The sequence below is a fragment of the Rhinopithecus bieti genome, unplaced genomic scaffold (assembly GCF_001698545.2).
Source record: "Rhinopithecus bieti isolate Rb0 unplaced genomic scaffold, ASM169854v2 scaffold_8675, whole genome shotgun sequence".
In the NCBI taxonomy this organism is placed as follows: Eukaryota; Metazoa; Chordata; class Mammalia; order Primates; family Cercopithecidae; genus Rhinopithecus; species Rhinopithecus bieti.
The window spans coordinates 2,567,777-2,593,119 of record NW_016806447.1 but is presented as its reverse complement, the minus strand read 5'-3'; the positions used below and the strand labels follow the sequence as shown (position 1 = coordinate 2,593,119).

Genomic DNA, 25,343 nt, shown 5'->3' with positions numbered 1-25,343 from the left:
AAATATATGAATTTAACTTTGTGGGATTCTGTGAGCCATGCACACATTCATCGCTGTGTTTTAACTTGTGACACTTTTGCTTAACACAACCCAAAGGAAGAAACAATTATTATTATTTTTTTAATGGATGTGACTGTTTTTAAAGTAAAGGAAAATGTTTTGCTTCTGATGGTTTTTATACTTGGCAGGTGTATTTGTATGATCCTTGTGTTTGAAGAAAAGAATTGTGCTTAATGTCTGTTTTCTGAATTATAAAGGAAATGACTACATTGTACTTTTTCAGAACGATAAAGCTTTTCATCTCATCTGAGGTCACCTTTCTTTTTTTTTTTATTTTCAGATTTGGGATGATGAAATTGTTGTAGACTTTTATGTAGCTGTTCCAGAAATAATGCCTGAACTTAATCGATTAAAGAAGAAGCTGGGTAAAAGATTTCCAAAGGTTTCTCAAAGTAAGAGAATTCCTATTATTTCAATATCCTGTCGACAACTTTCTTGTGAACTTTGCTTAGTTAGGAAACAAAATTGTTCATATATATGTAGAATAAATAGTATGTCCTGGTATTTGAGTTTGAGTTCCAAGAACCTATGGGTTTGATTTTTTTTTTCCCTGCTTTGGCATTAATAGTGGTAATCTAATATGATTTGAAAACCTAGTTACTTTATAATACCAGTTTTTAAAATTTAGATCAAAGTCTAGCTCTCAATTAGTGAAATGTATTATCCACTCAGTATATTATCATCATACTGTTTTATTGGCTTTCATCCCTGTTTATCAATATAATATGTATGCCCATTTATTTAAAAGTGTTAAACGTATGTATATTGACCATATGCATGGCTCTGGAGGTAATTTCTCTTAAGAAGTTTTCTGCTTATGGATATTTTCTCCTTAAGAAATCGAATAAGAAAGTTAAGATCACTAAATAAGGAGCTATGTTATAAAGTGTGAGGTATTATATAATAAATTTAAGAAGTCCTAGGGGTGTTCAGTGGAGGTGGAGTTTACACATAGGTGGGGAATCAGGGAAGTCATCATAAAAGAGGTAACATTTAAACATAAATAAGGTAACAGTAATTGGATGAATTGATTGAGGAGAATATTATTTTAAGTAGAAGGAGTGAATTAATCATAAACACTAAGTCAGAAATCATAGGCCAGGTACAATATTAATTAGCTCTCTTTGACTATGGAGAATGGTACCCTTACATTGACATAGAAGAGAATAATGGGAAATGATGTTGGAAAGGTAGATTGATGTCGTATTGAGAAGAACTTTGAATGATGGGCTAATGAGCATGAATATCTGCATTCTGTATTCAGCAGGACTACCTTAGAAGTTTTTGAGATGGGAGTGACATAATCTGTTCTTTAGAGCTTTAATCTGGCAAGAGGTTTTAAGATAATTGAAATGAGAGACAGGGAAACCAGTTTGGGTGCAATGGCAAGAGACTAATAAGTGTAATGTTGAAGCTAAGGTCTTCATAACAAGACTGGAGTGAAGTGTATGAACATCAAGGATATTAAGACTTAGCAATTAATTAGGAATGGACAGGTTGAGGGGGAGAAAAGGAAGAGTCAAATGATACTGAGGTTTTTTAAGACTAGAGACCTCTCCTAATAAGTGCCATCATTAATAGAAATGGAGTGCATTTGGGAGGAAAAACAAGTTCACTTACTGACACAGTTTGTTTTAGGTAGTGCTGGATGTCTGGTATATTATTATTTCAAATAAAAATTTGTAGTGTAAACAGAACAAATGTTTTAAAATTGTGTTAGTAGGTTTGTCTCCAAATTTTAACTCTAGTTGAACTAAAAATATCCTGCTAAAATGTTTATATATCCTAGCCACTAACAACTTGTCTGAATTCTAGATCATGACCTGTAAATTAAATTCAAATGGACTTTCTAGTTCTTTTGTTGTGTTAGAGTTTTGATTATTTTTGATAGCATGCATTAAGTCATAAATATTTATTAGATTTTGAACTGGTGTCTGGCACTTTTTATTAGCGATTTCCCTTACCGCAGTATCTGTTATCATGGAATCCAGTTTATATTCTTTCTTAAGTAAGACCTAAAACTGAACATATTTTAAAAATTAAACCAAAATTGCAGTTGAATTTGATGAAAATATTTCTCATAAATTTTTTGTGTTTAATTAAATTCAAGCTCAAATCAGAGCAAAACAAACAGTACTAAATATAGTCAAAACCAAAAATGAATACTAATATATTTGTATTCTAGATATCTAGCTCCTTGCTTTCCATGATGAACTGATTTTTAAGAGACATTAATTTTGTCACTTTTGCTACTTTATCCATTCTCTGTATAACCCTTTTAACTTCTTTTTTTTTTTTTAGCCTTGAGGGCTTTTTGTTTTTTCTTCCCATAGTCATCTCAATATTTGGAACATTTTTTAGTTTTCAAATAACTTATTTCTTTATTCCAAATAATAACTTTCCTAATAAAATGTCTATTAGTGAGCTTTACTTTATTTCTCCTTTCATAATGCATTACAACTTCACATATCATGGTCAAGTACCTAAGTATGTTTTTCCCCTCCTATTTGCTTAGGCACCTTGAGAGAAGAGATGGACCTTTTCCCTTCTCTGACACCTTCTTTTCACCCCAACATGATCTGTTTAATGGCACTAGTAAAATATTTGTGTTCTTTAAACATGAAGACAAACGATCAACCTGTCAAAAATGTTAAACGGAATACGTGAGATGTGCATTAGAGCAAATGAAGCTTCTATTATGCATTTTCAAAGCTCATTCAGATTCTTGTTTAAGAACATTTGATTCCCCCTATATCCAACAAAAGTCTTCAGTGTGAAATAGAAATTACATTTTGAGCAAGTGGAGAAAATTAAAAAACAAGCTCCTGCAGCTGAGCTCATTAGTTTCCCATTTCCAGTTTTACTAATGGGAGTGGGCGTGTGTACATTTTGCAGCTTGCTTAATGCTGCAGTTTTATTCATTTTATTTTAATTGCTTACATAACTGTAGGCAAGTTCTTTATTTTTCAAATGCACATTTGGCTTGTTTTCTCAATATTTCTTTTTTGTTTTATTAAAAAAAATTAAAACCTGTTTTTTAAAATTCCTTCTAAGAAATTTGATTTTATTTTGCTTATCGTCTGGCTTCCTCCCCAATATAAGTACCCTCTGTAATTCTTTCATCTCTAATATAGATATGTTTTGTTAATTGAAACTTTTTTATTTATAGTCTTATTTATAAATTAGCATTTAGAAACCAAAAATGCTAGTGTGAAAATATCTTTTTTTTTTTTTTTGAGACAGTTTTCCTCTGTCGGCCAGGCTGGAGTGCAGGGGCGCAATCTTGGCTCACTGCAACCTCCGCCTCCTGGGTTCAAGTGATTCTGCCTCAACCTCCCAAGTAGCTGCGATTACAGGTACTTGCCACCATGCCCTGCTAATTTTTGTATTTTTAGTAGAGACATGTTGGCCAGGCTGGTCCTGAACTCCTGACCTCAGGTAATCTGCCTGCCTCAGCCTCCTAAAGTGCTTAGCCTCCCAAAGTGCTGGGATTACAACGTGAGCCACCGTGCCCAGCCAAACAAAAGTCTTGACTTAACCTGTGATAGGTACTGTGGCATATATGGGAGCAGTTAAATTCTTTTATACTGTACTAAGTTATTGTCAGGTAAGAGAGAAAGGGACATGATTAGAAAATTAGAATTACACTAGTGTGGATTCCTCTTAACTTCTAACTCTTAGAATTGAACACTAGTGCTCCACTCAATGTCTTGTCCAAAGGATATCCCAGCAAACTTGTCCGAAAGATATTCACATCTTCTGAGCAGGACACTGCTTTCTGTAAGGAAGTTGGTGTTATATCATACTTGAGACTCATGGATATTAAAGTTCTTGTAATGTGTAGTATTTTTAACTCTTAGAATAATATCTTGTACTTCTGGGTTTTGTTTGCATTATTGGAACAATCAGAAGTTTTGGTTATATAAGGGAAAATACCAAAACAGAGAATTTTTGCAAGGTAATGAATTTGATTTTTTTCTAAATTTCTGCCCCTTCACATATTAGTTTAAAAACTATCCATGTATGAAAGACTCCATTAATAATTAGGTACTATTACAATTGTTATAGATGAATTATGGATCTATTGCAGCTGGTTCTGTTATGCTTTCCTTTGCTTCCTTTACTTCAGCCATGGTGGCCTCCTTGATCTTCCTCATACATACTTAGTGCTCTCCCTCCTCAGGTCTTTGGATTTACTGTTGCATGGGTCTGTAGTAGTACTGTTTGGTTACTTGCCTTACTCACTTTCTCATTTGAACATCATCTAAACAGAGAGACCTTGCATGACCATTCTATATAAAATATTACTCCCACTTCCTATTATCACTAAATGTCATTATTATGCTTTTGTATTCATTTTAGGACATATCACTCTCAGCATCTTTTTGTGTGTGTGTGTGATGTGTGTTCAGTTCCTCTCATTAGAGCAAGGATGGTTTTGTTTTGTCCACTGCTACATTCCCATTGCCTAGAATATAGTACCTGGAAAATAGTATGTACTCTACAAATATTTGAATGAATGAATGAACGTTTAATACGGTACTCATTCAGTTGGTAGAAGATATAGGATTAAACTGTAATTTAAAAATGGAGTATACAATTTTTTTTTTTAAGACAGAGTTTCACTCTCACCCAGGCTGGAGCACAGTAGTGCATTTTGGCTCACTGCAACTTCCCCCTCCTGGGTTCATACAATTCTCCTGCCTCAGCCTCCCGAGTTGCTGAGATTACAGGTGTGCGCAACCATGCCCAGGTAATTTTTTTTGTATTTTTAGTGGAGACGGGGCTTCACCGTGTTGGCCAGGCTGGTCTCAAACTCCTGACCTCAAATGATCCACCTCCCTCAGCTTCCCAAAGTGATGAGATTACATGTGTGAGCCACCACACCCAGCTTGGACTATATATACTTTGTCGATTTTTTTTTATTAGAATAATAGTATTTATAGTAGTCAGTATCTACTAGGTGCCAAGCCTCGGGTGATAGCAGTGAACAAGACAAAGTTCTTGTGGTCATAGAACTAACAGTTTTGTTTTCTGCAGTAGAGAAACTGGTTTAACTTTTAACAGTTACTTATGCTCAGATTTTTTTTTTCCTTTCTTTTTTTTTTTTTTTTTTTTGAGACAGAACCTCACTGTGTCACCCAGGCTGGAGTGCAGAGGCACGATCTTGGCTCACTGCAACCTCTGCCTCCTGGATTCAAGTGATTCTCCTGCCTCAGCCACCAGAGTAGCTGGGACTACAGGCGTGTACTGCCACACCTGGCTAATTTTTTTTTTTTTTTTTTTTTTTTTTTTTTGTAAAGAAAAAATTTTGCCACGTTGGCCAGGCTGGTCTTGAACTCATGAGCTCAAGTGTTCCGCCTGCTGCGGTCTCCGAAAGTGCTGGGATTACAGGCATGAGCCACTGTGCCTGGCCACTTATGCTCAGATTTCTTTAAACAAACAAAAAGCAAATCACAACCCCCCCGCCCCCGCACCTTCATTTGATTCAACTATCCTTTCTAGCTGCAATCTTAGTTTTTTATGTTGTTTTATATTAAGTTTTTCAAATAATGTTCTTCAGAAATTGGCTTCATTTTCTTACTAAGCATTAGTATTCCTTACAGCTTTTTCTTCCATAATTTAGCTAAAATATTGCTCTCTCAATTATCACAGGTTTTTCTTTTGCCATATTCAAAGGTCTGTTCTTAGTTTTCTCAGTTTCTTGAAACTTCTTTCAGGAGGTAACGTATGCAATCCTAACTCAGCTCTTTCCTAACTATTTCTTAACTTTGTTTTCCTTGATTAAAAAAAAGAAAAGAGAAGGTATATTAGGAGGAAATACTTGATTGTATAGTATAGGTTATGTTCATTATGGAAATTGAATAGAGAATTAAAGGAAAAGAAAGTGAAAGGAAGAAAGAAAATGAAGAAAGATAGAAGAACCTAAAAACACGGAGAAAAGTGAAAGTGGAGAAAGAGGAAGGCAGTTATAAAGCAGTAAGGGGTAGCAAAGGCCTAGAAATAGCAGTGATGATTTAACATTTGGCTGTATTGAAAAGCAGAGTAGAATAGCGGTTAGCATAGATCTCTCTTTGTCTTGAGTTTGTCACTTACTGTGACCTTGAGCAACTTTTTAACATTTTGTGCCTTTATTCATCTACAAAATGAGTTTCATTATAACATGCATCCCATACTGTTTTTGTGATAATGTATGAAACACAAGCTGGGTACATAACATGTGATGTGTGGGCCATTATGATTATCATTATCATTAGCTCCCTATCATTCCTAAAGTAACTATTCATTCTCCACAATTACTTTAGGAGAAACTATTCTTTTTCATGTATTTATGTATCACCTTCATAACTTATTTGTTGAATAAGCAGATAATTATTGGCATGCCTACTTAGTACTGAGGATTGAAAAATAAAGTGAAAAGACATTTTCTGTCTTTAAGAAGATAAACACTGAGGGGAGAGAGATGAGAGCAAACTGCTGCACTAAAATGCAATAAGTTTATTGGTAGAAAATGTACAAAGTATGTAGAGGAATGAGGGACTGCTTTGTAGAATGAGACTATGTAAAGAAAATTGCAGTTGAGAGGTAAGCATGAATAGGCATTTGCTTTCCCTACATGAATCAGGCAGAGGAAATGGCCATTTTACATACACAAAAGTATGAGAGAGCCAGTTGTGTTCAGGAAATTATAAGCAGCTTTCTATCATTTGGTATATAAAATGTTATCTGATGCTGGTGGTCAATGGGGTTAGACAGTGATAGACAGTGGGCCAGGTCACAGTGGGCTTTGTGTGCTATACCATGGAGATTAGATTTTATCCTCTTTGCAAATAGGAGCCATTGAAAACTTTAGCTCAGAAGAATGATGTAAGATTTGCTTATCAGAATGAGTATTGTGGGAACTGTATAAATGGCAGGGTAGCCATATGAGGATGGTGAAACTTTAAGAACAGAGACCAGTGAGGAGTTGATTGCAGTAATCCGGGTAAAAGATGCAGAAGGAAAGAGTCTGGTAGTGGCAGTGAAGACAGATGAGGAAGGATGTTGTTGGATATTAAGAATTAGAATTAACAGGAGTTATTGATTAAATGTAGGGGGTAAGGGAGGGGGAGGAATCTAGAATGATTTCCTAATTTTGATCTTGAGTAGCCTAGTAAATACTATTTTAAATATGAATGCACAGGAAGTAAAGCAGGTTTGGGTATGACAATAGTACTACAAGGTGAAGGAGTCAAGGAGGTAGATAAGCTGGCGCAACTTTATTTTGTATTAACATGAAGCATTAACAGTATTAATATGAAGTAGGTTGTGGTAAGTATGCACATTGTACTCCCTAGAGCAAGTAAAACGTACTCACACAAATAAATATAGCTTAAAACTATAAATAGGGGAATAAAAATGATATGCCAAATTTTTTTTATTTAATAAGCCTGTAAAGGAGGAACAGAAGAACAAATAAGATGAAACAAATAGAAAACTTATATCAAAATAAAGACCTAAATTCAGCCATATAAATAGTTATGATAATTGGAAATGGACCATACACTCCAAAAGGCAGAGATTGTAAGATTTTTTTAAAAACCAACTATGTGCTGTCTACAAGAGACACATGTTATATTCAAACACACAAATAGGCTGAAAGTAATATGGTGGATAAAGATATACCATAAAAACTGTAAGCATTAGAGAATTGGATTCTATATCCAACTGATATCCCAGCTAGGATATAGATATCCTAGCTGATATCTATAAAATACCCAACAACAGCAAATGTTGTTTGGTGTTGAACATTCACCATGGTAGACTATTTGCTGAGTTATAAGGCAAGTCTTAATATATTAAGTCTTAAATTTATGAGTGTAAAAGAATTGAAGTTACATACATATGTGTTCTGATTGCAGGTGAGTTAAATTAGAAATCAATAACCATGAAAAATCTCCAAATACATTAAAATGAAAAAGCCCACTACTAAATAACTCATTGATCAAAGAAGAAATCAAAGACTGTCTTACACTGAATGATACTGAAAACTCAACATGTCAGAACTTGTGGGATGCAGCTGAAGCAGTATTTAGAAGGAAATTTATAGTTTTAAAGGCTGAACTAGCTGGGCACATTGGCATATGCCTGTCATTCCAGCCACTTGAGAGACTGAGATGGGAGGATCCCTTGTGGCTAAGAGTTCAGGGTAGCAGTGCATTATGATTGTACCTGTGCATAGCCACTACAGTCTAGCCAGGGCAACATAGTGAGACCCACTTTCTAAAAAAAAAAAAAAAAAAAAAAACATTTTGGCAATAATAACTCTCAGAATACTAGAAATGTGAGTGAAATTCCTCAACTTGACACAGCACATCTGTGAAAAAGCAACATTCTTAATGGTGAGATCATTGAGAAGGAATGCTTTCTACCTAAGATCAGGAACAAGGCAAAGATCTCTGCTGTCAAAGCTTATGTTCAACATTGTACTGGAGGTCAGTGAAATAAAGGACATACATAAGGGAAAGGAAAAAATAAGTCTTTTTTTATTCCCAGATAATACTAAGCTATTTTAGTAAGTGAATTCTAATTAGTGAATTTAACGAGGTTATAGGATGCAAAGTCCGTGCATGAAAATCAACGGTATTTCTATATGTAACCAACCTACAATCAAACTGAAATTTCTAAAACAGTTCCATTTACATGACCATAAAGAAATAAAAATATTTAAGAGGAAATTTGACAGAAGTGTGTAAGACCTTTCATAGAAAATGTAAATGTTGCTGAAAGTTAATAGAGGGATATACCATAGTGGTGGATTTGAAAGCATATTATTAAGATAGGCTTATTTTTTCTATAGATTGAATGTAATCCCAACCATACTCCCAGAAAACTTAAAAAAAAAAAAAACCGCATTTTCATGTTTAAATGGAAATACAGAGAACCTAGAATGGAAAAAATGATTTTAGGCTGGGCACAGTGGCACATTCACACCTGTAATCCCAGCACTTTGGGAGGCCGAGGCAGGAGGAATTCAAGACCAGCCTGGGCAAAATAGCAAGACCAATCTCTACTTAAAAAAAAAAAAAAATCAACTGGGTGTGGTGGCATGTGCCTGGAGTCCCAGCTACTTGGGAGGCCGAGGTGGGAGGACTGCTCGAGCCCAGGAGATTGAGGCTGCAGTGAGCTGAGATCATGCCACTGTAGTCCAACCTGTGACAAAGCAAGACTGTCTTAAAAAAAAAAATTGTCCGGGTGTGCTGGTTCACACCTGTAATCCCAGCAGTATGGGAGGCTGAGGCAAGTGAATCACTTGAGGTTGGGAGTTTGAGACCAGCATGGCCAACATGGTGAAACCCCATCTCTACTAAAAATACAAAAATTAGCTGAATGTGGTGACACATGCTTGTAATTCCAGCTACTTGGGAGGTTGAGGCAGGAGAATCACTTGAACCCAGGAGGTGGCAGTTGCAGTGAGCCAGGTTTGCACCACTGCACTTTAGCCTGGGTGATGCAGTAAGACTCTGTCTCAAAAAACAAAAAAAAAATTTAAAAGAGAAAATGATTTTTAAAAGGAAGAACACAGTTTGAGATGTAAGACTTTATCATAGAGCCACAGTAATCAAGACAGTGTGGTATGGTATAAAGGATAAATGAATATAGTTCAAACATTGAGGTTCAGAAATGAACCAAAACTTATATGGTCAACTGATTGTTTCAGCAAAGGTGTCAGGGTTATGTGGAAAAAGAATAATTTTTTCAATGAATTGTGCTGAAATAACTGGATAAGTCTTTCCTCACATCAAACACAGAAATTAACCCAAAATGAATCATAGACCTAAATGTAAAAGATAAAGTCATGAAATTCTAGAAGAAACTTTTCTAGGAGAAAATCTTCATGGTGTTGGATTAAGTAAATATTTCTTAGGACACAAAAAGCATGAGCTATAGAAGAAAAAATTACTAATTTGGACTTAATCAAAATTAAAAATTTTTGCTCATGGATGGATACCCCTAAGAAAATGAAAAGGCAAGTCATAGATTGGGAGGAAATATTTGCCACACATAGCTCTGACCAAGAACCTGTATCCATAATATATAAAGAACTCATAACTCAGTAAGACAGTCAACCTAATTTTTTTAAAAAGGGGCAAAAGAGTTGAGTAGGTATTGTAGAAAAGAGCATATGTGGCCAGGCGCAATGGCTCATGCCTGTAATCCCAACACTTTGGGATGTTGAGGCAGGCGGATCACCTGAGGTCAGGAGTTCAAGACCACCCTGGCCAACATGGTGAAACCCTGTTTCTACTAAAAATACAAAAATTAGCTGGATGCAGTGGCGCACACCTGTAATCCCAGCTACTTGGGAAGCTGAGGCAAGAGAATTGCCTGAACCCGGGAGGCAGAGGTTGCAGGGAACTGAGATCACACCACTGTACTCCAGCCTGGGCGACAGAGTGAGACTCTATCTTGAAAAAAAAAAAAAAAAAAGAATATATGTAATTGGCCATTAAACAGATGAAATAATACTAAACATTTTGGTCATTGGAGAAATGCAAATTAGACAAAGAAGAAAGAATATATAAGGTCAAAGGAAGGAATTTTTATTTGTGTTTTAGGATGGAACTACCTTAAAAACTAAAATCTACATCATCTTCAATCTATCACCTTTTTTCTGGTTCCTTTTTTCTAACTATACAAATGTATATATTTTTTGATATTCCATCAGACCTTCACTTTAGCATGTTTTAATGCAGAACTATTTCTCTTTTCTTCTTGAGTCCAGTTCTTTCTCTCTTCATTACCGTTACATCATCAATATGATATCAGGCTCTAAATTATGAAGTCCTTTTTTGTTTATTCTTCCAGGAGACATTTGTCCTGTTTACTCCTTACTAATAATTTGTCTGCATCTAGGTAGAGATATCAAGTTGGGGGTTGGAAATCATAAGGGAGATTGTGGCTGGAGATAAAAATTTAGAAATTAGCAGTGGTTAGATGGTATTTAAAGCCACATGTCTGCACGAGATCAGTTAGGGAGGTGTGCATGGATAGGATAAGAGAAGCAACATGACTGATCCCTCAGGTAGTTCAACCTTTGGAAGGCAGGTAAGTGAGGGTGGGTGGCTCAGCCCTTAAAATGAGATGAAATAGCCAGTGAGAATTGTGTTTCAGAGGACAAGTCAAGATACTGTAGGAAGAGAACAGATTACGCTGTGAACTGCTGCTAGTAGGTCAAGTCAGAGGAACACTGAGAAGTGACTACTGGATTTGCCAATGTGAAGGTTACTGAAGTAGGTATAAGAGAAAATAGAAGGAGAGGAAATAGAGATGGCTTTTTTTTGAGAACTTACATTAAGAGGAATGTTGGGTGGTAACTGGAAGGCAACATAGGAGACTTGTTTATTTTATTTTGAAAAGGAAGATTTTATAGCAAGGTTGTAAGCTAATGAAGATTGTCTAGGGAAGCAGGGAAAAATCGACAATGTAGAGGAAAGAAGGGAGGAGCAGTGTCCTTTTATGGGTGAGTAGAAGTAGGGGTGAGCACAGAAATGAAGAGGAATGGCCTTTGTTAGGGGCATAGACAGTTCACCCATAGTGACAGGAAGGCAGGCAGTGTGGTGGGCTTAGATTTAGGTAAGTCACTAAATAATTCTTGAGCTTTTATTATGTACAAGGCACTGTTCTTATGAAAACAAACTTAAAAAATATATTTAAGTTTGGAAATTTAAATAGAGATATAGATGGTTTAACCAGGTATCTGTTTTTTGTGTACCACCATTAGCATCTTACCGTTTACTAGTATACAATTTTATCATACTGTTTAGTACTCAGTTACATCAGACTGTGATATTGAAAAAACTTCGTATTTTTTAGTAATTATTCATTTGTATATCCATTATCTTCCCAATTAGACTGTAAATTGCCCATGGGTAGTTGCTTTCACTTATAGCTGTAGTGCTCCTGAGCCAAATGAACAACTACTGAGATAATCCTAGGAGTAATGTATGCTGAGGGTATGCCGTGCTGTCTATGTAACGAGTTCTTCACATTGACTCATCTGTGGAAGACTTGCTTGAGCATGGTGGGAGTGGTGTCTCTTCAGTGGCACAGTCTTCGTTCTATATCTTACCCTTTAAATAATTCACATTTTTCTGTGCATAGAATTAAATTTTCAAGTTAAGTTATGGTATAGTGGAATATACTGTATTTTTGTTTATTAAATTTGTGTTAAAATGATCATAACCAAATCTTAGGAGAGTAATAGTTTATTTTATAGTCTCCTGTATGATCCTTTGAAAATTCTTTTTTTTTTTTTTTGAGACGGAGTCTCGCTCTGTCACCCAGGCTGGAGTGCAGTAGCTGGATCTCAGCTCACTGCAAGCTGTGCCTCCTGGGTTTACGCTATTCTCCTGCCTCAGCCTCCCGAGTAGCTGGGACTACAGGCGCCCGCCACCTCACCTGGCTAGTTTTTTTTTTTGTATTTTTTAGTAGAGAAGGGGTTTCACCGTGTTAGCCAGGATGGTCTCAGTCTCCTGATCTCGTGATCTGCCCGTCTCGGCCTCCCAAACTGCTGGGATTACAGGCTTGAGCCACTGCGCCCTGCCAGATCCTTTGAAGATTCTTAATTTGTATCCTGATTCCATTTTTCTCCTTACTATGTTTAGTTGCATCCCTTTCTCTACCCTAATGGGACAAAGTGACATTAGAATCCAATAAATTGTTTCAGTTCTTAATTATTTTCTCATGCCTCTTTCTCTCTTTCTCTCTCTCTCTCTCCCTCCTTTCCCCCCTCCCTCCCTCTCTCTGTCTCCCTTCTTCCCTCCCTCCCTTTCTCCCTCCCTCCCTCTGTCCATGTCTCCCCTCCCTTTCTCCCCTCCCCTCCCCTCCCGTCCCCTTCTTGAAGGAGTCTTGCTTTGTTGCCCAGGCTGGAGTTCAGTGGCACGATCTCAGCTCACTGCAACCTCCTCCTCCTGGGTTCAAGTGATCCTCCTGCCTCAACCTCCCAAGTAGATGAGTTTACAGGCATGCACCACCACCCCAGCTAATTTTTGTATTTTTAGTAGAGATGAGGTTTCGCCATGTTGGCCAGACTGGTCTCGAACTCCCAGCCTCAAGTAATCTGCCCGCCTCAGCCTCCCAAAGTGCTGGGATTAGAGGCATGAGCCACCATGCCTGACCTCTCAGGCCAGTTTCTTTCTTTTCTTTGAGACAGAGTCTTGCTCTGTTGCCCAGGCTGCCAGGCTGGAGTGCAGTGGCTCAGTCTCAGCTCACTGCAACCTCTGCCTCCCAGGTTCAAGTGATTCTCCTGTCTCAGCCTCCTGAGTAGCTGGGATTACAGGTGCCTGCCACCATGTCTGACTGTAGAAACTCATGCCAGTTTCTATAACCATTTGTGTAATAATGAGCTACCTCTACAGTGTATCGTTCATTATGATATTGTTTCCACTGTTAAATGTTTCTGCTTTTTAGTTTTTTTTTTTTTTCCACTTCTTTATGGTAGGTAAAAGGTTCTTAAAAGATTTCAAGACTGTACTGTTATTATTATTATTTTTTTGACAGAGTCTCACTGTGCCGCCTAGGCTGGAGTACGGTGGCATAATCTCGGCTCACTGCTACCTCCACCTCTCGAGTTCAAGCAATTCTCCTGCCTCAGCCTCCCAAGTAGCTGGGATTACAGGTGTGCGCCACCATATCCAGCTAGTTTTTGTATTTTTAGTAGAAACAGGATTTCACCTTGTTGGCCAGGCTGGTCTTGAACTCCTGACCTCAGGTGATCTGCCTGCCTCGGCCTCTCAAAGTGCTGGGATTACAGGCGTGAGCCATCATGCCTGGCCGATGTTATCTTTTGCCATAGTTTATTTTATAGATTTGATTTTATTATGTCATCTGTGTTTTTAATGTATGCTATATATTATTATTGCATATACTTATGTATTAGTTATCCATAGTGGTGCAACAATATTACCACAAACAGTTGCTTGGAACAACACACATTTATTATCTCACCATTTCTATGTGTCAGGAATGTATGTGTAGCTGAGTGGGGTTCTCTGCTTAAGGGTCTCACAGAGCTCCACTCAAGGTGTTGGCCAGAGAGGTGGTTTCATCTCAGACTCAATGGGCGATGGATTTGCTTCCAGACTTACACAGTTGGCAGAATTCAGTTCCTGTAGGCTACTGGGCACAGGGCTTCAGTTTCTTACTGGCTGTTAGCTTGAGACTGCTCTCAGCTTGTTGCCCTATGGCCCTCTCCATATGGCAGCTCACAGCATTGCAGCTTGTTTCTTCAAAGCCAATAAGGAAGAGAGTCTTCTCCAAGACAGGCATTATAGCTTTATGTAATATAATTATGTACACATGATTATTCTGCCTCTTGGTTTGAAGCAAGTTGCAAGTTTCATTCACACGCAATGAGAGGAGATCACACAAGAGCATGAACACCAGGAAACAGAGCTCTTTGGAACTAAAGTTTATCTGCCACTATTTGTTTACTGTATCTTCACATGAGATATGTGTTTCTTTTATTCAGTAATTTTTGCTACTTATTTGGAGTGATAATTGTGGATTTTACTTTTTCTAACTAGATTCCATTGGCCATGACATCCCCAAAATGCTTGAATTCTTCAAAAATGGACATGAAATTAAGGTAGATGAAGAAAGGGAGAATTTTCTGCAGACCAAAATAGCAACAGTAAGTTACAATGAAAATTATCAAGTAACCCTCTTTTTTTGTTGTTCAAGTAATTCCTTAATAATTTTTAATAGTATAAAATACCAATCATTTGGACTTGTTCTTGGCACTAGCATTAAGAATGGCATTAAACATACACATAGATACTTTTTTAATTCTGTAAGTTAAACTCATAAATTTTAATGGTACTTGAGAATTTCTTGCAGAGTTATGTGCTACTGTCACATTTACTTGTCCTTTGCCTTATTTATCTGTTTTATGTATACACTTTTGTATTTATGTATTATATTTTAAGCTTATTGAGAATAGGGTTTAGATTTTGTATGTCCCCCTAATCAAGATAACAAAACTTGCTTTAGAAATGGAGCAAAGTGGCTGGGCGCGGTGGCTCACGCCTGTAATCCCAGCACTTTGGGAGGCCGAGGCAGGCGGATCACGAGGTCAGGAGATCGAGACCATCCTGGCTAACATGGTGAAACCCTGTCTCTACTAAAATACGAAAATAAGCCAGGCATGGTGGCAGGTGCCTGTAGTCCCAGCTACTCAGGAGGCTGAGGCAGGAGAATGACGTGAACCCGGGAAGCGGAGCTTGCAGTGAGCCGAGATCGTGCCACTGCACTCCAGCCTGGACGACAGAGGGAGACTCCATCTCAAAAAAAAAAAAAGAAATGGAGCAAAGCAGGTTTAATCTAGTTGGAGATTGGGAAACCCCAGCTTACCATCATTACCATCAAAGCTCAGCTCCAGTTTCTTTGGCACTGAGCTCTGCTCCAGTCTAATGTTGGAATTTCCTTGTTCCCCAAAATGCCTTTGGTAGCACTTCTTGTTTCTTAGGGTTGACAACGTTGTAATTGGAAAACCAAACAAATGAAACATAAAATACAAATTTTAAGAATCTATTCTGAAGTTGTAGAGACTTGAGTTTGAATACCTGTTCAGCTACTTCAGAGATGGCAGACTTTAAGCAAGTTTCTTAATGTTGTTGTGTCTCAAATTTCCTCATCTATAAAATATGTATAATAGTACTTATTTCATTATGTGGTTTTGAAGATTACATAAAATTTTAAAATGGTAACATCTATTGTTATTGTTTTGGTTGGCCTTTTGGGACTGTGGAATATCCTTATAAGGCTGGATTAAATCTATCTTAAGTAAGGTTTTCAGTATATTCAGTAGTTAATAGTTTATGTAGATCCTGACTCAGAATATAAGAAACCATGATATCACGTTCATTTTTTTTTCAACAAATACCATAGTGATTAAGACATAGGTCTTAATCACTAAGTAGTAGATCACTAAGTAGTAGATCAGACTACTTGGATCTTTTGGAGATATAATTTCTTAATGAAAAATTATGTGTTTAAAGAGATGTTTTTTGAACACTGTTTAAGTGTTGCAGTATAGTAGAAGGTTGAGAGTGGGTTTTAGATTCCTACTGTCTTGATTCAAACCTTTGTTCCAGCTAGAAAGAGCTGTACCCCCTTGCTCTCTGAGCCTCAGTTTTTCCCCATTGCCCATTTCTCCTGTATATAAAATGATGGTAATAATATGTACCTTCTAAACTAGGAAAGAATAGATGAGATAATAACATAATTACCATTTAGCAGAGTACTTCTGGCTAAGGGGGAGTAACAGGGACCTAATTTACCCTCCTACTTAAAACAATCAGCATTATTTGATACAAAAACCAGACAAAGAAAACGACAGTGCAGTATCATTCGTGAACATAGATGTAACAATTGTAAACTAAATTTTAGCAAATAGAATCCAGCAATATATAAAAAGGTCAAGTAGGGTTTGTTCTAGGAATGCAAGGTTAGTTTAACATTCAACAATTAATCATTACAGTTCACCATATTAAGAAAGTAAAAAACAAAAGCCATATGAGCATCTCAGTGGATGCAGAGAAAGCATTTGACAGAATCCAACATCTATTTTTGATTAAAAAGTCTCAGCAAACTAGGGATAGAAGTCCATGTCCTTAACCTGTAAAAGAATGTCTAAGAAAAGCCAAAGCTGACATCATATTTAGTGGTGAAACACTGAATATTGCATTTCTCCTAAGATCAGGAACAAGACAAGGACATCCCTCTCACTGCTGCCTCTTTTCAACATTGATCTGGGGCTTCTAGGCAGCGCAATCAGGCAAGAAACAGAGATAAAAAGTCAACTAGATTAGAAAGGAAGAAGTGAAACTGTCATTATTCACAGATTATGTGTTCTAACTACTAGAGGAACGAAGTGAGTTAACTAAGGTTGAAGGTAGAAGCTCAATGTACAAAAATAAATTGTTTCTGTATAACAGCAAAGAACAATTAGAAACTGAAATGAAAAAGCAACAAATGCCATTTGTAGTAATAGCAAATATATGAAATACTTAGGGGTAAATCTGACAAAGATGTTGAAGATCCATACACCAAAAACTTTAAAACACAGTTAAGAAAAATAAAAAAATTAAATAAATGGTGACTATATGCCTTGTTTATGGATCAGTAGACTAAATATTGTTAAAATGTCAATTTTCTCCAAGGTAATCTATAGATTCATAGCATTCTCAGTCAAAGTACCAGTCAACATTTTGTGGAAACTGACTAGCTGATTCTAAAATTCATAGAAAATGCAAAGTGTCTAGAATAGTTAAGACAACTTTTTTGAAAAGAACAAAGTTGGAAGTCTACCTGATTTCAAGATTTATAAAGCTACAGTAATTAAGACAATGTGGTATTCACATCAAAAGAAAACAGTTAATGGAATAGAATAGAGAGTCCAAAAAGAAAGACAAAACATATGAACAACTGATTTTCCACAAGGTACAATGGCATTTTTTCTGGAGAAAGGATAGTTCTTTCAACAAACAGTACTGAAACACTTGGATATCTGTATGTCATAAAATGAAATCTGACCAATACTTCAAGACATATATAATAATTAAGTAAAAATGAATCAAAGACCTAAATGTAAAGCCTAAAGTGATAAAACTTTGAGAAGAGAAAGTTGGGTTAAGGAATGATTTCTTAGATAAGACACGAAAAGCATGATCCATAAAAGAAGAAATTGATAAATCACTCTGTAAAAATTAAAAACTTCTGCTCTTTAAAAGACACTGTTAGGGAATGAAAAGACCAATTACAGACTGGGAAAAATATTTGAAAATCATATATCTGATAAATTCTGAATATATAAAGAACTGTCAAAAACTCAATAATAAAATCACCCAATTTTAAAAATCAGAAAAGATTTGAACACACCTTACTATGGAGATACATAGATGACAAACACTTGGAAAGATGCTCAGCATCTTTAATTGTTAGGAAATGTAAATGAAAACCACGATGGGATAACACACATTTATTTGGAATGAATAAAGTTAAAAAGACTGGCCATACCAACTGTTGTAAGGATGCGGTGAGACTTGAGCACTCTTACAGCATTTGTGGGTATGTTAAATGATGCAACCTCTTTGGCAAACAATTTGGCAGTTTCTTAAAATTGAACATCCACCTACTATATGATCCTGCCATTCTACTTTTAGATAATTTACTCAGGAGAAATGAAAACATGTGTCCATACAAAGACTTGTAAGCAAGGGTTCATACCAGATTTATTTGTGATAGCCCCAAACTGGAAAATTTCTGAATGTTCACTGCAGTTGAATATAAAAAAAATACTCTTCAGTAATAAAAAGAAATTAACTTGTACATTCTACAATATTGATGGATTTCAAAATAATTGTGCTGAATGAAAGAAGTTAGAAAAAAGGGAGCACATCCTGTATGATTCTTTTTATATAAAATTCTGGCAAATGCAGACTAATGTATGGTGACGGAAAGCAGACCAGTGGTTGCCTTGGGGACAGAGGTGGATGAAGAGGGGCAGGAAGGAAGAATTACAAAGGCACACAGTAAATTTTGGGAGTGATTGTTATGTTATTCTGACTGGTGATTGTTGCATGTGTGTATAAATAAGACAAGGCTTAGTGAATTGCACACATTAAGAATGTGGAGCATATCCAATGGAATACTATGTAGCAACATAAAATAATAAACCATGGATACATGTTACAACATGGATAAACCTCGAGAATATTATGCTTAGGCAAAGAAGCCAGACACAGAAACTACTTGCTGTATGATACCATTTATATAAAATATTCAGAAAAATCAAAGTATAAAGACAAAAAGATTAGTAGTTGCATAGGAGGGGTGGGAGGAAACAGGTATTAATGCTAAGTGTGCATGGTCGTATTGGGGTGATAATGTTTTCAAACTGATTTATGGTGATAGTTGCACAACTCAGTCAACTTACTAAGAAACATTGAATTTTACATCAAAAAATGGTAAATAGTATATGCAAAGTATGCCTCAATAACATTAATTAAAAATGTGCAGTATGTCAAGTTTTACTTTTACAAAGTAGTAAAAAACTGTACCATTGTATTATGCAAAATAATTGTTCCATAAATTTTATTGTTAGAATTATCTGATAGTTAAAAATTTAGAAACTATTTTACAGCAATTTAATGAGGTTTCCTTGAGTGAAATTATTCTTCTTATGCAGTTGAAAATATTGAAGATGTGGTATTTGTGTGTGTGTGTGTGTGTGTGTGTGTGTGTGTGTGTGTAGCCAATATGATATGATAAATTGATATAGAATGAGTGCAACAGATAAAAGGGCACTGACGGTATCACATGCCTAATAAGTGTCCTTACTTGGATAAAAGGAAGATATCTAGAAGAGAGGTCAATAAATGACAACCAGGGGCCAAATCTGGTTGTGGCTGTGGCCTGTTTTTGTATAGCCTGTGAGCTGACAATGGTCTTTACAGTTTTAAATGTTATAAAAAATAAAGCATATGCTGCAGAGACTGCATATGGCCTGCAAAGCCTAAATCATTCACTATCTGGCTCTTTATAGAAAAGATTTGCTGACTTCTGATCTAGAAAAATGTTTTTTGGGAGAGTGAAATGGATTCGTTTTGTGTGTCTACTTACCTGTACAGGACAGATTCTCACTGTAGTTAAATCATCTTGATGTCCTGTGTTACGATTCTGCACTTCAAGATCCATTTCTAATATTGATGTAATACAGAATTGATCTTAAGTAGTTTATAGTTTTCCTTCTATATCAATGTGCTAAATATAATCAGTTGAATGATCTTTCTTAATTATTTAACTTGAGGATTAGTATCTTAGATGTTAGAACTCAGCCACTAATGCTTTTGTATATCAAAACTGTGTATACTAATGCTCTTATAGTCAGCCAATATCTAACATTTGTCAGCAGTACTTGCAGGTAAATTAGTTTTTTTTGCTTCTCTTTTCTTGTTTTTTAGCAGAGTCTTACTCTATCACCCAGGCTGGAGTGTAGTGGCATGATCTCAGCTCCCTGTCAGGTTCAAGTGATCCTCTGATCTCAGCTCCTTCACCCAGTAGCTGGGACTACAGGTGTGTGCCACTATGCCCAGCTAATTTTTGTATTTTTTGTAGAGATGGGGTTTTGCCATGTTGCCTAGGCTGGTCTCGAACTCCTGGGCTCAAATGATCTACCCACCTCAGCCTTGCAAAGTTACGGGATTACAGGCACAAGCCACTGTGCCTGGCATTAGTTTTGTTCTTAGTATTTCCTACCATTTGTACCTGTAACTTACATAGTCATGAAATTGGTTGTGTCTTTATGCTATCAAATGCTCATATCAGTGAAAATGTCATTAAGATGATATGTTGAACATCATGAAGACAGAACAAGTTATTGAAATATGTTATTTTTTAATCAGTTATATTGCTATCACATAGACACCGTTTATTTTCTGTCATAGCATGAAGTATAATTGGTTGGGATAAAAGCAAATTGCCAAAGGATCAGATAAAAGGGAAAAGTCTTAGAGTATAAAACTGAAAATAAAGAGCTACAGAGGAGAAAAAGTACATTTCTTCAACCTTTTTCCCCCAATGGCTCTTTCCATGAAACAGAAATGAAACTAAGGCAGATTCTCAAAAGATGAAGTTAAAACATATGTACCTGGCCACTGTTTATATTCTAAATAGCAATTTAATTTCAGATAGTAATTAAATAATTTTAAAAGGATTTATCTGAGTTTGCTATATAGAAAATAATGTAGTCATAATTCTGCTATCCAGATAACGTTTGACATTTAAAAAATTTTCAAATTAATATACATACATATTTAAATCAAATAAATTCACCAAAAGCATATAAAGAAACACTAAACCCTTTCCCTGAAATAGTTGTTCTTGTGAACTTAAAAGAGCTTTTTAATTAATTTAGGTGGGGTACATGGTTAAGGCAGTTAAAGTAATTTAAAAGTGCATGTAAAGAAATACCAGAGCCCCTTTCCTGTAAGATTGTTTTCTTGCGAAATTTCTATTTACAGTTTTATTTTTGTTCTTCCAGAAATATTAAGGCATAGAAACATAGCATCCCTCATAAAATTCATTTATTTATGTTTATGCCACATATACTATTCTGTAGCTTTCTTTTCTGCGGATAAAAGTGTAGCATGGATGTCTTCAAAGATATAGTATGAATGTCATCAAAGATGCAAAGAGATCTGCCACATTCTTTTTAATGCCTGCATAGAGTTATATTTTATCATATACCATAATCAGTTCCTTATTGATAGGCCGTTAGTTTGTGTCCCAATTTTTGCTATTGTAAATAATACTTAATGAAAATTTCACAAAGAAATATTGCCAAAATTCTCCAAGTATATCCATAAGGTAAATTTATAGAAATAGAGTATATGTTGAAAATTTTATTATATGAATTCCCAAATTACTTTCTAAAATGTTTATACTAATTTATCATTATCCAACAGTGTGTTAAAGTACTTGTGTCTTTATGTCCTCACCAGCATTGGGTATTATCACACTTAAACATTTTGTCAGTTTGAAAGTTGATACATTATAGGTGTGAGTGTGAGCGCATGTGTACTTTTAACAGCTTAAAAATTTCAGTGTGAACATTACCATCATTTTCTTTGGTTACAGTGTTATTCTCTTTTACTCCTTAAGATTCTGAATCTCCTCATCTGTCCACCATTCTTATTTCTTTCACATTCCTAGCCCCTCTCTTATTCTCCACAACTCTCTTTTTTGTGTATGCAGTCTCCTATTGACTCTTTTTACCATGGACTCTTTCTGAGTCACCCCTACCATCACCTGCTCTGTTTACAAGTGCCTGGTAAATAAAATTGACAAGAGCCATGATCACTGAAAGTTGAGTGCTTGTAAACTTGAAGTGTTCACAAACACTGAGATTGCCTGGCATTTGCTAACTACTGAAAAGAAAGCCTTTTCTACCCAGTAGAAAAGGGGACTGGTTTTTCTGACCTATGATATAGTGGGGATTTTTAATGTATCCTATGTATTTAAACAATTACACTTATTTTTTGACTTTTCTTAAGCTTTATTCTCTGATCAGGTAAAATTACTGTTAGCTCATTTAGAATCTAACCATAGAAAAAACAGAAAACAATCAACTTAATGTGTAAGTTCTATTTAACAAATATGTAAAATACTGACTCTGATGCAGACACAATGCTGGTGATACAAAAGATTATGACCTTTTTTTCTCAAGAAAATACTTCTCGTAGGGGAGATAGATACGTAAATAAAGTACAGGAAAATGTGGTAAGTATAATAATAGAAATGTATATATAGGGCTGGGTGCAGTGGTTCACACCTGTGATCCCAGCACTTTGGGAAGCCAAGGTGGGCAGATCATCTGAGGTCAGGAGTTTGAAACCAGCCTGGCCAACATGGTGAAACCCCTTCTCTATTAAAAATACAAAAATTAGCCAGGCATGGTGGTGCATGCCTGTAGTCCCAGCTAGCCAGGAGGCTGTGGCAGGAGAATTGCTTGAACCCGGGAAGCGGAGGTTGCAGTGAGCCGAGATGCGCCACTGCACTCCAGCCTGGGTGACAGAGCGAGACTTCATCGCAAAAAAAAAAAAAAAAAAAAAAAAAAAAGCGTGTGTGTGTGTATATATATATATAATACATATACATATATATGATATAGAAGTTACAGAAAAGTAGCAATGATTGTTTAGAGTAGCAGTGGAACAAGTAGGTCAAGGGTGGGTTCTAGGAGGAGTTTGAAAATATATACCAGCTAGAAAAGGGCCATTCGTATTTCAAAATAACACGCATAATGATGAATGGAGCACAAATTATTGATTCAACTGTTTTAAAGAAACCAAATAACGGTGATTTCACTTTGATAGAAAGTTAATTTTCTCCTAAGTGTAAACTGGTTTTCAGCTCAGGGCTTCTTTGCTCCACAGGGCTATCCAGGGATCAAGGTTTCCACCTCACCTCTTTTTTGTTGTTGCAGTCTTCTAGGGTTTTCTTTTCTATGTGATTGAAGCTTACTGACTACCATGTCTGAATTGTAGCCTGTATGAAAGAGGCAAGAGGAGGTAAAGAATAAGCAGTTTCTTACAAGCATGTGAGCTATTGCCCTCATCACTTTTGCCCCATCCCGTGCTCCAGAGCTTAGTCATATGGCTTAGCTCAAGGTCTGTGTTTTGTAGCAGCCAGGTGGGTGATCATGTGATCATGTACCTGGCTAAACCTGATTAAAAGAAGAGGGGAGAGATTTGGGGAAAATTAAGGTTTTACCATAGCTGAGGAAGAACCAGGAATCCTAAAAGAATAAGAAAATTGAAGGCAATACTTTTATTTATTTATTTATTGTTATATCCCCAACTCCTAGAAGATTGCCTGACATATAGCAGCTACTCAATAAATAATTGTTGGATGAATATATATGTATGAATAAACAAAATTTTCTAATTTAAGATCAATTAGAAATGATTAAAACAACATTTCAAATTATATAATGAATCAGTGGGAAAGTTTTAGTCTATAAAATTTAACCAATGAGACACTAAACTTTTAAAAGTGGAATAATATTGCTGGAGTTTCACAAAATGACAGAATTAACTGTCTTGTCCTCTATTTTTTATAAAATGTTTAGCCAAGTGTATAGTTTGATATTACTCAAGAAGGTTAAAACATGTCCAAATATTGTAGCATTAACCTGTCAGAATGGAGACTTTGAAGTAATTTTCAAAGGGCGACTGTTAGTATTTTATAACATACCACAAATCCATTTTGTATTAGCTGTGAGGCTCTCAGAACTTGCTTTGTTTTTTTTTCATTGATAGATTTCTTACATGATTTGAAATACTTGGCCTTCAGCCTGCTTCTCCAGAACACTTCTAAGTGTAATTGAAGGCCACTTACATTGTTGCCTGGTTTTCTTCACTTGTCCTTCATTATAAGATAAAAGTTCTTTCTATTTTCTATAAATGTTGACTATCCCATTTTATAGAGGCATATATAACTTTGTCAAAACTGAAATGTTCTTTCCTTTCACTTTTGTTAATATTGATTACCTCACATATTTCAAAACAAAGAAATGCGATAGCATTGTTGTTGAGGTTTCTTTCATTTGCTGAGAGTGGTAATCAAAGAATGGAACTTTCCACTAGGAAAAAATTACTTGAGTTATAAAATATGGTATATTAGTACTTGTGGTAGCAAGTACTTATCAACAAAATAGGGTGTGGCTATTATTTGCTTTTTTTAGCCTTTCATAACATTTAGTACCATAATAAACTACATAACTCTCATGACTTATATATATTCACAAACCTATAGAATATATATATTCAAGAACCTATAAAATATATTATATATATTCAAGAACCTATAAAATCAGATCCATGTTATATATATATGTGTTTTCTAGTAGCAATTAGCAGACTTTTTTGGCTGAATCCAGTTGGGTAGAGTTTCATAAATATAGAAACAATGTAGTTTTCGTAGGTTTTAGATTTTAAAATCAATTCTAACTAAAAAATCTTTGGGGATTAGTCAAATTAGATAAAAGTTGGAAATAAAACAAACTAGCGTTGGTAATGCACACTGGACCTTTAAAGAAGTGCAATGCACTATGAAAGTGACTTAGTTTTTTATCTTTTTAAAAATAATGTTTGTTTCTTTATAAGTGCTTTGCTATCCATGTAGCAACTTGGTAGAATTTGCCACATTTTATGAAAAATGTTTGTTCTTCAAAAGTATGTTTAGTTAAGGATTGCTATATTTTCAATCAACTTGTGCTTTTTTTCATTTCAAAGTAATTCCTTTCAAGTGTACATGTATATAAAAATGAAACTTTTTAAAATGACTTTTTACTATAGTATTTTTTGACAAGTCATAAAATAAGGAATTTTGATATTTTATCTTAGAACATCGGAGACTCCTGGAGTTCACAGCATTTTTCAAAAGAAAATCTAAAGAGAAATTAATCCATATTCATAACATTTCAGGTAAAAAAGTAAGGAAATGAAACATCACACATTGTCTTGAGATCTGTTGCTTCATACAGCTGTAGCTCTAGTAAGCTCTTTCCCAAAAAAGGGAAAACTGCTGAGCAGAGAGACTATAGGAACCTGCGTGTGGGATCACATGAGGTTTGATTCTTGAGTGGCAAAAGTTGAAATACAAACACAGGAAGTCTGGCTTCTGCTAATTAGCACATACTTTTATGTCCAGAACAAATGCTCTTCTTCTTCTAAAGG

At 35.7% G+C, this 25,343-nt stretch overlaps 1 protein-coding gene across 1 annotated transcript in view; it reads left to right on the top strand.

The window, feature by feature from the left end:
* Positions 1 to 25,343, top strand: part of MRPL1 (mitochondrial ribosomal protein L1) — a 95,344-nt gene that overhangs the window by 36,369 nt on the left and 33,632 nt on the right. The window contains exons 6-7 of the mRNA XM_017876536.1: positions 341 to 452; positions 14,628 to 14,734. Coding sequence (XP_017732025.1) covers positions 341 to 452; positions 14,628 to 14,734 — 219 coding nt within the window. The remainder of the gene's footprint in view (positions 1 to 340; positions 453 to 14,627; positions 14,735 to 25,343) is intronic.